The sequence below is a fragment of the Lucilia cuprina genome, chromosome 2 (assembly GCF_022045245.1).
Source record: "Lucilia cuprina isolate Lc7/37 chromosome 2, ASM2204524v1, whole genome shotgun sequence".
NCBI lineage: Eukaryota > Metazoa > Arthropoda > Insecta > Diptera > Calliphoridae > Lucilia > Lucilia cuprina.
In genome coordinates, this window is record NC_060950.1 from 15,549,955 (window position 1) to 15,567,286 (window position 17,332).

General features: G+C 29.0%; 1 protein-coding gene across 1 annotated transcript in view; it reads left to right on the plus strand.

Annotated features, from left to right (window-relative positions):
• The window catches only part of LOC111686359 (CUGBP Elav-like family member 1), a 102,990-nt gene that overhangs the window by 28,729 nt on the left and 56,929 nt on the right, over positions 1-17,332 (plus strand). Inside the window, exon 2 of the mRNA XM_046948224.1 lies at positions 11,596-12,030. Within this exon, the coding sequence (XP_046804180.1) occupies positions 11,596-12,030 (435 nt within the window). The remainder of the gene's footprint in view (positions 1-11,595; positions 12,031-17,332) is intronic.

Consider the following 17,332-nt stretch of genomic DNA (forward strand, 5'->3'; position numbering starts at 1 on the left):
CTAGTCTATAGTCTAGTCTATAGTCTAGTCTATAGTCTAGTCTATAGTCTAGTCTATAGTCTAGTCTATAGTCTAGTTTATAGTCTAGTCTATAGTCTAGACTATAGTTAATAATATAGTTAATAACATAGTCTAGTAGTGGTCTATAATCTAGTAGTAGTATACAGTGTGGTAGTTGTCTAAAATCTGTGCCCTAGTCTAGACAACAAAAATCCTTCTTATCTACAGCAAAAATACATCACCCTAATAAACATGTTAGTGTGTTTGAATTCTTCTTTATAAATATCTATATGCAGCTCTATTCTGCCCTAGAGTAAAAGAGAACCTCATGAGATAAGTGTATAAGCAGGAATTAAGAATTTTAAAGTAGAAAGGTTAAAACTGAGGTAGAAAAAAAGTAAAAGTTTAAAGAACAAAAATTAAAATTATAAAAGAAAAAAATTTAACATCATAAACAAAGTTACCAGATGTATGATAAAACTGTTTTTATAAATACTTTGTGAAAGTAAAGAATTTGATAAAAAAAAAACTCTTGTAATTATTAAAAATCTTTTCTAAAATTCGTTCACCTGGCTTCTTTTGGGTGACATTGCAATTGCAGAGAAATTTCCAGAAATTTTCAGGCAAAAATATTTAAAGGATTTTCAAACTAATTTCTATAAATATATAGTTGATCATGTCCGCTCATATGATACTCTACACTAGTGAGTGTGTAAAAAATGTGGATTTTAATGGATAGACCAACGGATAGACAACAAAGCTAAATTTTCAGTACAAAAATTAATTCTGAGCCGATTAACTAATTCTTTGCTGCTGAATCAAAATTTTTGGGTGTTACAACACATACCCCAATATATTGTTGTAGGGTAAAAAAAACACATTCATATTCATATTAAAAAGTTTTAATGACATTGCTTTAGGAAATACAATTGCTAAAAATAAAGAAAAGAGAAATCCTTTTGTTATTTTACTGTCGTTTTTAAAGAGTTGCCAGAGTTTCATGTCATAGCAGGGGGTCTTACATAAACAAATGGAAGAAGTGATGCCATCATTTAGAAATTAATGCTGCATTGCATTTTTTCCACTATTAGTTGGTAAAGTATTGATTTTATTAGTCGTAAAAGTAAAAATTTCGGATAAGTATTTAAGGAGATAAGTATTACAAAACTCGAGATCTCTAGAATAAAATATAGATGTATTTCATTTCCAAAAAATGCTTCCAAATCTTTTCATAATTGTGATAAAATTACTCCCCTTCTCAGCCCTATAAATCAAACTTAGCATTGTTATCATTATTGCCCAACTGCGAATACCCTGCAACTAATTATTTTTAATTTAATTATTTTTAATTTATAGGACGACTTGGTGTTGTCGTTTCGTACTTTATCCTTCTGCATAATATGCCTCTGGAGAATTCCCTCCTGTTTTGAAGTAATAAGTACACTCTAAACTTTGCAATGTGTGTAATTTTGTGAAGAAAACTGAAAAGGAAATTCATAAAAAAGCACATAAAAAATGTTGGTCCCCCACATAGTCCTACATATCACAAGGAAACGTTTTTTTTTTTTTTTTTTTGGTATTTTTGACAATTTTTATGTAAAACAAATAAATGCTTTTGGTAGGTTTTCTACAATGTGGGGGAGAGTAAACAAGATGCTACAGAAATGGGGGTTTTTAGAAAATCCTAACAACAGCTTATCCATATATATGAACTTTTTAAACTCGAAGGATGCTTTCTAAGAAAATTTTTAAAAAAAAATATTTTTTGTTAACAATCTTATAAAGCTATATATGTTTTATTGAGTGCTTTGCCCATTACTGCTTTAGAGTTTGAATGTTTATGAGTTGTGTTTTAGGGTTTTTTGTTATTCTTTTTTTATTTCTTTCATTCTTCCTGTCTTCCTTTTGGTCTTTGCTTTTGTTTTCATGGTAAAATGTTTCTTTTTTTACTTCCTTCCTATCATGTGTATATATGTATATATATGTGTGTGTGTTGTATTGTGTATTTAATAAGATTTGACTAAGCCAATTACCATCCTGAATGGTGTGTGAATTGTGTCGAGACATTCGAAAGAACTCCCTCATGTACACAATATTCAAAAATGTCTAAATGGAAATATTGTTGCTGCTGCTGATGCTCTTGGTTTCAACTGAAAAAAAACTGAAATTTAAAACAAAAAAAGAACAATGCAAAAGAAAAAAAGATATCTGAAAAAAAATCTTAATAATGATATAGAAAATGAAAGGGAATTGTATTTCCAGAATAAAAATCGGAAACAACAAAGTTCAAAAAAAGTTCAAAATATTTGTTACAGTTTTAGATATACAAACGCATTTATATATTTAAAGTATACAATGAAGAGCAAAAATTGGAATACAATTTTTTAAACGTAATATCCTTAAATTTCATAAGATACAAAAAACAGATTCTGCAAAACTAGTTATTAAACGAAAATATCCTTATACTCAATAGTAGTAAAGCGACCATCAGATCCCTTCCGAAATTGTTCTAGAATATATTCGGCATTCTAGATTCGACATCGGTATCCCTCACATGAGTTGCTCAACATGTATGGCAACCTAAGAGTTGATAACTTGTCTAAGACCTCATTCTAGCATAATTCACTTTGACATTGTAGTGAGACCAAAAAGATTTGGTCCATATTGGACAGAAAAGGCGACAAGTTCTGCGTTAACACGCCAAAAGATTAAACCCCGTATTGGTAAATACATACATTTTCCATACAAAATTCCTACAATAAACCATTAATAACTTTATTAGGTAATTATGAATATGAGGGTTAAATTTTCATTCAATGATTTCTGTAGAAATTGCAACGATGATCTTATTTTTCACTGCCCTCGAACACTAACGTACTACACCTGTCTGTCTTAAAGGGATTTAAGCAAGATTTATCAGAGCAACGAATTTGCTTGAAAGCAACGTTCATCAATAGCATTACCAATAAAATTGGTGCGAGCATATATGGTATTGCAACGCGACCTATAATTTGATCCATGTAAGACTACAGGCGGCAACTGCAATAACCAAACTTAAAACCAATGTTCTACTTGAACAACAGCTTCTGTGTTTATGATCACATCAATGTCTCATAGTGTCAGTCTACACAGGAAATTTGTTTAGGAAACTTTTGTTTTCGTATGTGAGAGAAAAAGAGAGAAAAATCAATTACCTCTCTCGCGGTTATTCGTACAAAAACAAATCAATGCGATTAATACGTAGTTACTAACACAAACGTTTTTCTGTTTAGACATTAAGTAAACATTAAAAGAGAATTAAGAAAAAGTTCGCATGTGTGGACAGTTACATGGATTTCTTCGGATATGCGAACGGGATTGTCTGGAGTTTTTTTAACCGTCCAATATATCCAGCATGCATTGATCATGTTTTCTGAAAACAGGTTTGATCAATTCGTCATGTGAATTGACTTGAGTATTTTAGGCTTTAATTGTGAGAAGTTAAACATCTCGTAAACATTCTCTCTATCTCTCTGTTTTTGGATTTGACAAGTTCAGATAGAGTGTAGCTGCAAAAGATGTACCATCATTGTTACTTTGTTGTCATTGCAAAATCTGTTTGTATGAACCTTTCCAATGGAAAACTTTACAATTTAAAATGAGACATCTAAACGGCCTTTTCTTAGGAATTAACACCTACAGCTAGTCTGTAGTGGCTAATCATTATTTTTTTACTATGGGTTCGGAGTTTGTTATAATGATGATAATCTAAATATAAATCACCTCCTCGCACGAAAGAGGACATCATTGCACGGTAAATAGCGAGACGAAAATGGAAGTAGATATGTCATGTTCTACGTAAACCAGCCAATAACATAACACAAGTAGAACCCCCAGGGAAGCAGGCACCCAGGCCGCCCTAGGATCACATGGCGCAGAACAGTACTAAAGGAACTCGGACGAATCAATAAAACTTTTGAGGAAATTAAAACATTATGTAATGATAGAACAAGTTGGAGTTTTCTTGTAGAAGCCCTAAGTTTCTAAGTGGAATTAATAAAGGAAAAAAATTATATAAAACTACAATTTCGCTTCCAAATTACTTCCACTAAAAAAACATAGAAATGACATCTTAAGAATGACTTTAGAAGTAGTGAATTTAAAATTAAATTAAAAGGACATAACTCTTATGACAAGTCTTTGTTAAAATCAACACTTCTTTAGGTCTTTTTCAGCACTTCTTTTATAATATACTAATTTATCGCTTCTTTGGAAGTTCTCTCCATATAAAGCTTTTGTGTCAATAAGTTGTTAAGATGAGAGCACTATGTACAAAATAACACCTTAGAGTCCTTGCCACAAGAAAAGTTCAATCCTTAAAATAAAGCTGACATAATTCTAATCTTCACTGTTCATTGAAACTAAAAAAATATCTTCCTTTTCTGCTTTTACTTAGATATACCAGATATTATTACTCATTAATGATAACATTGGTAACGATGACAATGACACAATTGATAATCATGACTATAATTTTCTTAATAATGATGCTGTTTGTCTCTCAACAAAACTTGTGGTTTTTTTGAGAAAAAGAAAAAAATATGAAAATTATACTTCAACTACTAGTATTATTTTCAAATAATGTTTATTTCTTGATTCTTATAAAATCATTTCAAATATTATAAAAGGAAGGGGGAGGGGGAGGTGTTGTTAAATAAAAGAATATTTTAATAAAATTTTTAATATATATTTTTTTCCGTTACACCATATGGTGTTTGAGATTCTATTAATAAGATATTTTGAAGGGTTTATATTTAAAAGAGAAGAGATATACATTTTAAATTACAGTCATTAAGTGAAAATTGTGTTTTTTGGTAGAAAATAACAAACAAATTTAATTTTCTTTGGAAATTCAACAAAAACTAAATATTAATTTCAGAAAATTGTTTAGTTTGTTAAAGTACATATAATTAAATTTTGAAAGAAAACAAATAAAATTAATTAAACAAAACTGCATTATAAGAAATTATAAATGTTTAAGTTAAAAAAAATTTCTTGAAAATTACATAATTTTAAAAAAGTCTAAATAATTATTGCTTTCCTTTTACAGCTTTTATTTGTATATTATTAAACTGTTATTAAGCTGCTATCGAAGCTCTGTTTAAGCAGCTGCCAATTACTTTAATAAATAAAATAAAATATACCCTACACCACTTTGGTGGGAAGGGTTTGTGCTGATGTTTATAATGAACAATAATATTGGTCCTATACCCACCTTAAAGTATACCAATCGGCTCAGAATCATTTTCGATTTAGAAATGTCGTCCGTCTGTCCGTCAATCGTAATCAAACTATAGGCCGCAATTTTGAAATCATTCAATGAAATTTGGTACATAGTCTTCTCTTGTCTCAGGGAAGAAGCATATTGAAAATGGTTCAGATCGGTAGATTATTTCACCAACCCCCCAATAGTGCTTTTAAACTTTTTATTCCAACTACAGGTAACAATTTTGGAGATAATTCAATGAAATTTGCCACATGATCTTTTATGGTATAGTAGACAAAGCCTTTTGAAAATGATTAAAATCGGTTCATTATTTTACCTAGCCCCAATACAACTGAACCCCCCAATAGGGCTTGTAACTTTGTAATCAAACTACAGGTCGCAATTTTGGAGATAATTCAATTAAATTAAATTAAATGGCACATGATCGTTTATGATACGGTAGACGAAGCCTGTTAAAAATCCGTATCTCGACAAAAAGCTGATAAAACCAAGTTCTATACTGGACTTGATGACCCTCACGAATTCTATAATAATAGGTCCTCATATGACCCTATGCCCTATGAAAACTCCCATCAAAATTTCACTTAAATGTCCACAATTTTATTAAACAATAAACGGCTTAAGTATGTATATCTGGGGCAAGGTACAATTTTACTTAAATGCTTTATTATGGCAACTAAATCACATTATATTTTTATTAAAGGTGTAGGGTATTATATGGTCTGCCTCGTCCGACTATAATTTCATACTTGTTTCTCTAAGTGTTTGCATGCAAAGTACGATAACAGTAAGTAAAGGAGAGAGAGAGAGAGAGAAAAATACAGATTAAATATCAAAAGGAGTTTTGTTATTGTTTTTATTTGTAGCAATTTTTTTCTTTCTTTATTTTTTTTTGTTCATTTATAATTGTTTTAATTTGTGTCTGCTGTTATCAATTTTCTGTAATTTTCTTTAATTCCTTGTTATTACTTTATTCCCTTTGTAATATCTTTTTTTCTATTAAGTTATAAAACTTTTGGTTTTTATTAAAGTAATTTGTTTACTTGCTTTTATTTATTTACATTTTAAATATTTGTTTTTATTTTATTTAAAAAAAACCTACAGATTTATTTTTAACTAAGAAACAAATAGATTTTTCTTAAAAATCTTAAGAGATTAAATGATTTATAAAATTTTATTTATAATACTTTTGTGTTAAGGATTTTATTGTACAAAATAGTAACTTTTAAAGTATTATATAAGCAATTCATAATTTAATTTATATTTTTATAACAGCTCTTAATGGATTAAACAATTTTTTTGCAAATAATTCCAAAGTCATTGTCAAAGAAAATAAAACACAACAACAATTAGTTAAAAATCGATTTAAACAAAATATTCAATAACAGTTCAAGTAAAATAAGTAACTGATTGAAAAGAGTACATAACAATAAGATTAAGTAAAAGAGAAAGGAACTAATGAGAGAGAAAGTTTGAAAATGCAATGGAAAAATTGAAATACAATCGTAACGTTTGGCGACGAAATGCTTAAGTTGTGGCTACTTTAATGCTAAATGCAGACTTCTTGCATGTAAAGTTGTAGTCGAAAGTAGTTGTGGCTAAAATTATAAAGAAACTGTTACGATTTATGAATCAGTTTTAATCAAACGTGGCTTATTACCAGTGATATTTTAAAGTTTATTTCCAAAAATTGGTTCTACTTTATTACGCTACACTATGCGGCTAAAGTAAACTTTCACGAAAATCAATCTGATATCTGCAAATGGCTCATCCGATTGTATATTTTAGCAGTATATGTATTTTATTGTCGTCTGTAGTTGTGGTTACAATTATAAACAAGCTGTTACGCGGCTGTGAAACGTTGCTCAGCACTGGCACATTATTAACTAATTTTTTTCACATTATTGCACTATACTGTGGGGCTGAAGTAAACATTTTTAAAAATAAATCTCTTAACGGTCTATAGTCTAGTCTATAGTCTAGTCTATAGTCTAGTCTATAGTCTAGTCTATAGTCTAGTCTATAGTCTAGTCTATAGTCTAGTCTATAGTCTAGTCTATAGTCTAGTCTATAGTCTAGTCTATAGTCTAGTCTATAGTCTAGTTTATAGTCTAGTCTATAGTCTAGTCTATAGTTTAGTCTATAGTCTAGTCTATAGTATAGTCTATAGTCTAGTCTTTAGTATAGTCTATAATCTAGTCTATAGTCTGGTTTATATAGGAATAAGTTTAAATATGGACGAAGTATCATTCCCATATGAAAACTAAGTATCAAAAGTTGTCCTCATATTTTGTATGAACAACATTGATATATAGATTGTTATAAAACGTAATAAGGACCAAAAACTAAAACAAAAATTAAATTTTATATATTCCCTAAGGTCTAGTCAAGGGCATTTTTGTGGTCGTTTCGACTTTAGTTTGACAATCTTTCTTCCATTCTGTAATTGTTAAAAAAGTTATTTTGGTGTATTTGTTCTCTAAGCTAATGATAATTTTGAACTCTTATAACTGTTACTTTATTAAGAGATTCAATAAAAAACTTATTAAAATATTACTCTTTTTCTCTTCCTCACTTTTCTTTATAAAATAACTCCTAACGGTACCTTTTCTTAAAATTTACCAACTTAACGAAAATTGATCACACCATAAAATCCAACTAAGAACAAAAATATTCCAAAAACTTCCATTTAAAAGTCGGCCGTTGTCGTTAATAGTTGAGTCTTGCTAAAACGCCTCGTTTTTTTCCTCGTCGTCCCTGAATATTATTATGAAATAATTTAACCAGTGTTTTGTAAAAATTAAAGAATTTTTACAATAATAATTGTGTTTTTATTTATCTTTAGTGATTGCACAGTGTGTTTAAAAAAAAAATTGTGAACTATTTATAAATATTTATTGAAAATTGTTAAGTGAACTTTAGAAATATTAAAAATAGACATCAACTAAAACGAACGTTTAGTGTGACCCCTCCCTAGTGTCAAGTGTTAAACGTATTGAGATTTTATATTTTTAAAAAATATAAAAAAATACTATTTATATTAAGTTTTTTATATATATTACGTGAAAAATATTTACTAAAAATATTTTGAATTTGAGTTAATTGTGCAAAGTATTTAATTAATTAATTACTATATTTATATATAATTGTGTATATATAGACATTGAACATTTGTATATATTTAATAAAAAACGAGGTTATAAACGAATGTGTGAAACAAAATCAACTTTAGCCACAATGTTTAATAGTAGTTCAGCTGGATTTTTGGGTAATCGCCGTTTGATCTTTGATTTTGCTCAAAAGAACGATTTGTATATGGAGTAAGTTGAGAAACTCAATTTTTTATTTCTAATTTTTTAAAAAAATTTTGTGCAAACATACATATAAAAAAATTACATATTTTTAATTTTATGTTAATAAAAACAATTCTTTATTCATTGAATTTAGAAAGAGAGAGAGAGTATAACAGTTATAAATATATATCAAGTTCAAAATTTATCAAAGTTGCCATATAAAAACTTATTTTATTGATTGCAATACGGCAATAAAATCTTTAGGATTTTTTTCTACAAATTTTCTACTGATTTTTAATCTACAAAAATACAGTTTTTCATTTCTCTTCGAAATAAAAAAGGTTTAAAAATCCTAAAAGAAAACTTGAAATAATAGAAATTACAAGCCAATAATTCGCATTAATTTATTTAATTATCAGAAAAAAGAAATAGTAAACACAAACATAAAGAAAATATTGTAGATTGAAAAGCAATTTGATACTATTGGACAATTAAATTAATTATCAAATAGCAAACGAAAACGATAAAGGAAAATGAAAAATTAAAAGAAAAAGCCAATAATACTCGTATTAAGACAGGGATGGAGAAGGCAGTGCATTGTATTTAGAACAGGAGTGGATTTAAACCAAAAATTTCTCATACAAATGAGAAAATAAATGAAAAAAGAAAATAAGTGAAAAACAAGTTAGAATGTATAGTCGGGCATAGCCGATCATATGATACCCTACACCAGCCAGTATGTTAAAAATGGAGATTATTATTTGTTTTTTAACTTTTTTTCGCAAAAAAATATAATTTTTACAAGAGTGCTCAAAAGGGAGTAGGAGAAAATATGGACCTATCTTTATAAATATTGGTAGAGTAATTTATGTCTAATTCAAAGTTATTTATGTAGAATTTAAAAGTGTCATTAGTGTTTATAAGTGAATTTTTATCTTCAAGTCATTATCTGAAGGGAGTTTGTATGGAAGCACGGATCAAATGAGGCCAGAACATTACAAAAATCGTTAATGTCATTAAAAGTTCTATAAACTTTCTTACGCACAAGGTTTACATGGACAGCCAGACAGACGGACGGAAATAGCTTAATCGACTCAAAAAATGATTCTATGCCGATTGGTATACGTTATGTTGGGTAAAGGACGAATATTTTTGCATGTTACAAACATCAGCTTAAACCCAATACACCCTCCCCACTAGCTGGATCAACGGCTGATTTAGTATAGTTGTAAAAAGGGTTCTATAAATCGACTTTCGAATAATCGAACAATCGACTTTTTGTCGAAAAAAGTCGAAGTCGACTATTTTGTTCCAAAAAAGTCGATAACTCGACTATCGTCTGTGAAAAAAGTCGAAAAGTCGACTTTGTTAATAAAATTCAAAAAGTCTGAAAGTCGAAAAAGGTTGGTAAGTTGAAAAAAGTCGAATAAAGTTGAAAAAAGTCGAAAAGTCGGAAAAAGTCGGAAAAAACCGAAAACTTGAAAATTGTAGAAACAAGTCAAAAATAGTCGAAAATTTACAAAAAAGTGGAAAAACATCAAAAAACTCTAAATAATCGGAAAAACTCGAAAAAGTCAAAAAATATTCGAAAAAAGTCGAAATAAGTCGAAAATAGTCACAAAGTCGGAAAAAGTTGAAAAAAGTCGGAAAAAGTTAAAAAAAACGAAAAAAGGTCAAAAACTCAAAAAAGTCGAAAAGTCAGAAAAAGTGGACTATTTATAAAATACTTATAGTCGAAAAGTCTAAAAGTCGACTTTTAATTAAATGAAAAATGTCAAAAAGTCAAAAAATCGCCTTTTCATAAAATGCAAAAGTCGAAAAGTCGACTTTTAACTAAATGAAAAAAAGTCGAAAAGTTGTAAACCAATATATGTGGAAACATTAACTTTAGTGATTACAGCTGAGTTTTAGTTAAGATGAACATTTCAGTTAGTTAGTTTCAGGCATAACTTGAAGACAATTTCATTGTAGAGAAAAGCGTTCCACACAATATATCTTCATGAGTACAAAATTTGTTGAAACTCCAAACAGATATTGTTGCAGGGATTTTATTTAAATAATATATATTTTTATTTAAATATATTTTTATTTTTAGTTCCAAGACGATGTTAAAATGATATGAGCAATTATAACATTTCCATCCCTGTTTGCAGAAAAAATAACAAAATCATCATCAAACTCTGCTCGCACTACCTACACTTACTTGGTACTTTTTCTGCTTGTTTTATTTCATTCGTTTTTAACTCTTCTTTAAAACAATAATTACAAAAGCACTGACAATAACAAAAGCAACAACAATATTAGCACAGTAGTGATGACGAGTATGATGAAGATAATGATGGACAAATATCACAATGATAATGGAAAGATAAAGACAAATGAAAGGGGAAATACTTAAAAAAGAAAAGAAGAAAAAATCTTTTTAAAATAATAATACCCGAGAATTGTATAAAAAAAGGAACGGCAAAAAAAGTTGAAATAAATTGAAAGGAAATGATAATTTAAAATTGATTAATTTTCCATACAATTCATTTTGGTAGCAAAGTTTTTTTATATTTTTTTAATGTTTTCATATTTCATTAAAATCATACAAATACTGTCTTTTTCATGGGACTCTTATGTTTGGCAGCGTTTTGTGTCATATGTGAACATAAATGGTTCTTACAGTTATTGGCTTGGTTGAATAGTTAAGAATTTCAGATTGTATTCTGTGTCCTTTTATGTAGTACATGTTTTACACCTTTCGATGTGGGTGTCCGGTGTGGATGTTGTACAAAAATAAATGAGCTAAAGATTTTATGTCTGGTTGGCTGAATGATTGAATTGTATTTTTTTTAATGAATATGAAAACTGATAAGTTTTAATAGCAATTTATTTGTTAACTTACATATAAACATCACTCCTGTTCCATACATTCGTATGGTCTAATCAGACCTTTTGTATATATTTTTATTATTGAAACCTATATATCTTTTAAAACATTACTGTTTGTATATTTATATATAATTTTCTTTTCTCTTACTACTTTTCTTTCAGTGCATTTGGTATGAGTGATAAAAGTAGTACAACCAATAGCCTACCGAATAGTCCAATACATAGTAACAACAATAATACATCGCTGTTGAATAACAACAATACCAGCCTCTGCAATCACAATATACCCAACAACAATAACAACAACAACAATACCATCATCAGCAACAATAATACCAACAACAACAATAATAATACATGTAGTGCCAATCGTAATGTTGTCGATGATGACTCTTGTTTTCGCATGGACGCCGATACACCATACGGTGAAAAGGAGCCAGATCCAGACAATATTAAAATGTTTGTTGGCCAGGTGCCAAAATCTATGGATGAGGCTCAACTACGCGAAATGTTTGAAGAGTATGGTCCGGTGCATTCAATAAATGTATTGAGAGATAAAGCAACTGGAATTAGTAAAGGTAAGTGTAAGAAGACTGGGTATGGTGGTGATGATTGTATTAAATATGTGATAGTCAGGTGTTTGGATGAAGGTTTTGTTTTTTATAACACAAACAAAGTTACAATTGATTGACTTTTACTAGTGAGAGTTTGGGGGTAATTGTAATTTATGGTGTTTTGTTATAAGATAAATTGCACAAGAAGAAAATATTTAAGAGAGATACGTGTAAACATTATTTATGATATCAGAGTAAATATAATGACTAAACTGCAGGCTTTTATAAATATCAAAATTTAGTTGCAGTTTTGTAACTTAAAACTCAATTTTTTAATCAGATGGTGATATGACTATAAATTAGAATGTTCCTATGATTATAACCAGATTATGCCTCGTTCTCAGCATATATTATAGAACTATTTAGAGTCTAGGCAATTGACTAGTTAATAGTTCAAACTATAATAGTCATGTTTGTAAACCAAATTATAGAAGAGAATATAGTCCAAACTATTGATAAAAGTAACATATCATAACAAGAAGTAATAGACTCATTAGCAGTTGGCACTACAAGCTAGTCAATAGTCGAGATTATGGATCAAAAGTGACCCAAACAATGGATCAATCTGTAGTACAAATAATATAGACGATAATATATAACAGTAGAACTGCTGACCAGCCTTAAGTCCACACTATAGAATAGCACATAGTAGCGTTTATAGACATGCCTATAATCCAGACTATTGACCAACTTATCGTGGACTCTATAGTTCAGACTTTAGTCAAAACTGTAGATCAATTCGTAGTTAAGCCCACCTTGTAGTGATGGCTATAGACCAGTCTATAGGCCACACTATACTCGATACTATAATCACACTATAGTCGAGACTATAGGTCACACAATAGTCAAGACTGTAGGTCACACTATAGTCGAGAGTATAGGTCACACTATAGGTCACACTACAGTAAAACTATAGTTGAGAATATAGATCAGACTATAGAGTCGAGACTATAGATCATCACATTGTAGTTACAACTATAAACCAGCCTTCATCCTCGACTATAGTCGAGAATGTAGATCAGACTATAGTCGATACTATGGTCCGATCTATAGTAACGACTTGTAGTGATGGCTATAGACCAGCCTATAGGAATATAGGCCACACTGAAGTCGACACTATAGGTCAAGACTGTACATCAGACTATAGTTGAGAATATAGATCAGACTATAGTCGAGAATACAGATCAGCACTTAACAGTTGCGACTATAAACCAGCCTTTGTTTTCGACTACAGACTATTGATCAGACTATAGATTAGACTATAGATCAGACTATGGATCAGACTATAGATCAGAATATGGATCAGACCATTGTCTGATCTATAGTCTAATCCTTTGGACCAGTATGTAATAAAATCCTAGAAACTGCAATTAGAAATACTATATTCGATATAGACTATATTGGATCCTTTTTGATTCAAATTAAAACTCTACAAACTTCAATGTCAAATATTTTTCAAACATATTAACTACAAGTTGTTTTCTTATGGAACCCATTCTTATCGAAATGATTATAGAAATATTTTCTATACTTGTTTTTTCACTACTTGACATATCTTTCCTATACAGACTTTGTTAAAAAGTTAAAACACACATGCAAACTTATAGACAAGGACATAATGTACTCTATTATTCTATATATCTGCAGTATCCTATCAAATACGTACATACACTTACATACATGTCTCATACATAAGCGTGTACATATGTATTTCTCTTCATAGTAGTTGTAGTGCGTGTCTTTATTGTGTCTGTCTATTGAGCTAAACACGTACAGGAAACGAATTAATCGAACTTAAATAAATCAGTATCCCTTGACTTAAACTTATAAAGATAACAAAATAGAGAATACAAAAAAAAAACATATATAGATTATAACAGCAACAGACAATGCACATGGCAGACAATAATGTTTAAAGACAGTCAGGAATACCAGCATACACATAAGCACGCAAGCACTCCTGCTAGGATACACAGCAGGCATGCTTGTAGCTCATTTTCTTTTACTTTCTTTTTTTACATGTTATTATTCTTATTTTGTTTTGAAGGATCATAATCGTGATATGTGTGAAGTTTGTAGAAATAATAGTAGAATTGTATATACATATCTGTATATTATGTTTATATTCATGTGTATTAGTACTTTAAGCATTAAAAATTCCTGTAGAGATTGTACATGTTTTCTTAGAATATTATGAAGAAATAAAGAAAAATACAATGGTCAAAACAAATAACAACAGTATTAAAAAGAAACAGATAAAAGTTGAAAGCTAAATTCTAAAGGACGTTTAATAAAGAAAAAATAAATAAAATTATTAGATACCAACAGTTTTTTTTTTAAATTTCAGTCGATAATAACACTTGATATTTTCTAACTTTACTATCATTATAAACATTTTTGACCTACCAACCCAGGTTGAAAACATTCTTTCAAGTTTCTGTTAAACATATATTTCAATATCTCAAATTGGAAGAAACGATGCAATAGCAGCGCTATATTCGGCTCTTCCAAAAATATCTATTTCTAATTCTATAGAGACTTTTCATAATCTAGTTTCTTCCCAATCTTCTCAATAGTCTGGACTACAGACTTCTTTATAGTCTGGACTATAGAGTTTTCTATAATATGGACTATAGTCTCGACTACAGACTTTTCTACAGTCTGGACTATAGACTTCTCTATAGTCGGGACTGTAAACTTTTCTATAGTTAGGATTACAGATTTCTCTATAGTCTGGACTTTAAATTTATCTTCTCAATAGTCTGGACTATAAATTTACCTTCTCAATAGTCTGGACTACATACTTCTCTATAGTCTGGTCTATATAATTTTCTATAGTATGGATTTTACCCTTCTGTATAATCGGATTTATAGATTATAGGATTTATAGATTTATTCAGGACTATAGATTTCTCTGTATTCAGGACTATAGATTTCTCTATAGTCTGGACTCTAGAGTTCTTTATAGTTTGGACTATATACTTATCTATAGTCAGGACTATAGACTTCTCTAAAATCAGGACTATAGATTTCTCTATAGTCAGAACTATAGGCTTCTTTATATTTAGAACTATAGACTTCTTCAGGACTAAAGACTTCTCTAAGGACTATAGTCTTTTCTATAGTCAGGACTATATTCTTCTCTATAGACAGGACTATAGACTTCTCTAAAGTCACGACTATTGACTTCTTTATAGTTAGGATCACAGACTTATCTATAGCCTGGAATATAGACTTCCCTACAGTCAAGATTATAAAAATTCTATAGTCGGAACAAGACTGCTCTGTAGTCAGTTTTGTATAATATAGTCTATAATTTAAAGAATGCTATAGTCTGGACTGTAGAGTTCTCTATAGTCTGGAGAAAAGAGATCTCTAAAGAGTTCTCTATAACATGCTATATAGAAAGTTCTATACCATGAACTATATAGTCCTCTGTAATCTGGACTTAAGAGTTCTCTATAATCTGGACAATAAAGTTTTCTATAGACTTGATAATATACTGCTCTATAATCTGTAAATTAGTCTGAACAATAGATTGACTAATTTATAATCTAAAACTGCACATAGTCTATATATATCTCAATAATGACAAACAATATAACAAGCATTATATACTATTGTAGAGTGCACTTCATTTCTTCAAATGAAAAATATTAGAAAGTATAAATAAACATTTTTCTTATTGTTGTCTGCTGGAACGTAAGAAATAAAAACAACAGCAACAAAATGACATAAAATTGAAAAAAAAGTAAAAATACAAATACCAACATGCTGCAAAAGAAAAGTTTTATGTATTTGGCAACACACAGAGCGGAAAATAATTTCCATAGATAACTTGAGAATACAATTTAATATAACAAAAAAAAAAATACAACAACTATAAGAATATCTACATTCACACACAGACACATGACTATACACATTCATATAAACCTAAAAAAGATTTATAAACTTTTTTCCGATACGATTCATTTCCTTTAGTTTACTTTCCTTTCCTAACCATATACTTTCCATCTTTCATACACTTATTTGCTGTTAGAATTAATGGCAAGTTTAAGAAATAAATAAACTACTACAAACAACAGGAGCGGCAAGAAAGTTTCAAGAGTTTATTTGAATGAATGTGGATTCGTTTTTCTTTATTTTTTAAATAAATAGAAAACTATGTCTTTTGGTGTGTGGTGGAAACAAACTACTGACAGTATAAAAAAATTATCTTAAATGATATGTATTGTTAAACAAATCAATAGTACGATCGATACTAGTATATTTTACAGTGTCTAAGAATGAAAAATGTTTTTATTTATACGGACTCCTAAACGTATGCCATTTGATTGCGTTTGGAGTGTTCATCCTTGGAACATTCTCGAAAAAAAAAAATATTTTTTAAATATTTTTAAATTTATAAATCATAAATAATAATAATAAATCTTTATTAAGTCTTATCATTTATTACAACTTTGTCTTTAAATATATCAAAAATAACATTTTTCCCACTGTATTTACAATAGACATATAAAATAAATTGAATTTTTATGCTTACTCGTATTCATATCAATACATTGAACAACTGAAATATTATGTCCTTTATTTCAATAAAAAAAGGATACACAAATGTCAAATATACATAAAAAACAAAAATAAACTAAAAGCATTGATGACTTCACAAAGAAGTTACCGCGTAGTTTTGCCAAAACAAAATAAATAAAATGTCAAACCAAATGTCTTCTAAGATTAACGCTCAACACCCCCTACTTCATAATGTATTGCTACAAAAACGATACTTACACAACCTTTAAGTAAAACATTTGACACTGAAATAAACCAGAACAAAAAATTTTTCTTTTCCAAAAAGTTTGCAATTTTTAGGCGGTCGCAATAAATCACTAAGTAGGAAGTAATTTTATAACGATAGTATTTCTTAATGCAATGACTATTTCATTGAATTTTTGGTAAAATTGCTTAAAAGTTTAGTTAATGGACAGTTTGAATATAATATGAGAAATAATTTGCATAAAAACGTCAATATTTGTCAAATTTTTTAATTTTAAACTTTAATTCCCAACCGTTTTTTGATTTCAAATTTTTCATTAAGAAGATGTTGGAAATAATTTAATAAAATAAATTATGTTTCTCATTTTTTTATAATAGAACCTATAATTGAACTGAACTAATACTGAACTTGAACTGAACTAGAACTGAACTAGAACTGAACTAGAACTGAACTAGAACTGAACTAGAACTGAACTAGAACTGAACTAGAACTGAACTAGAACTGAACT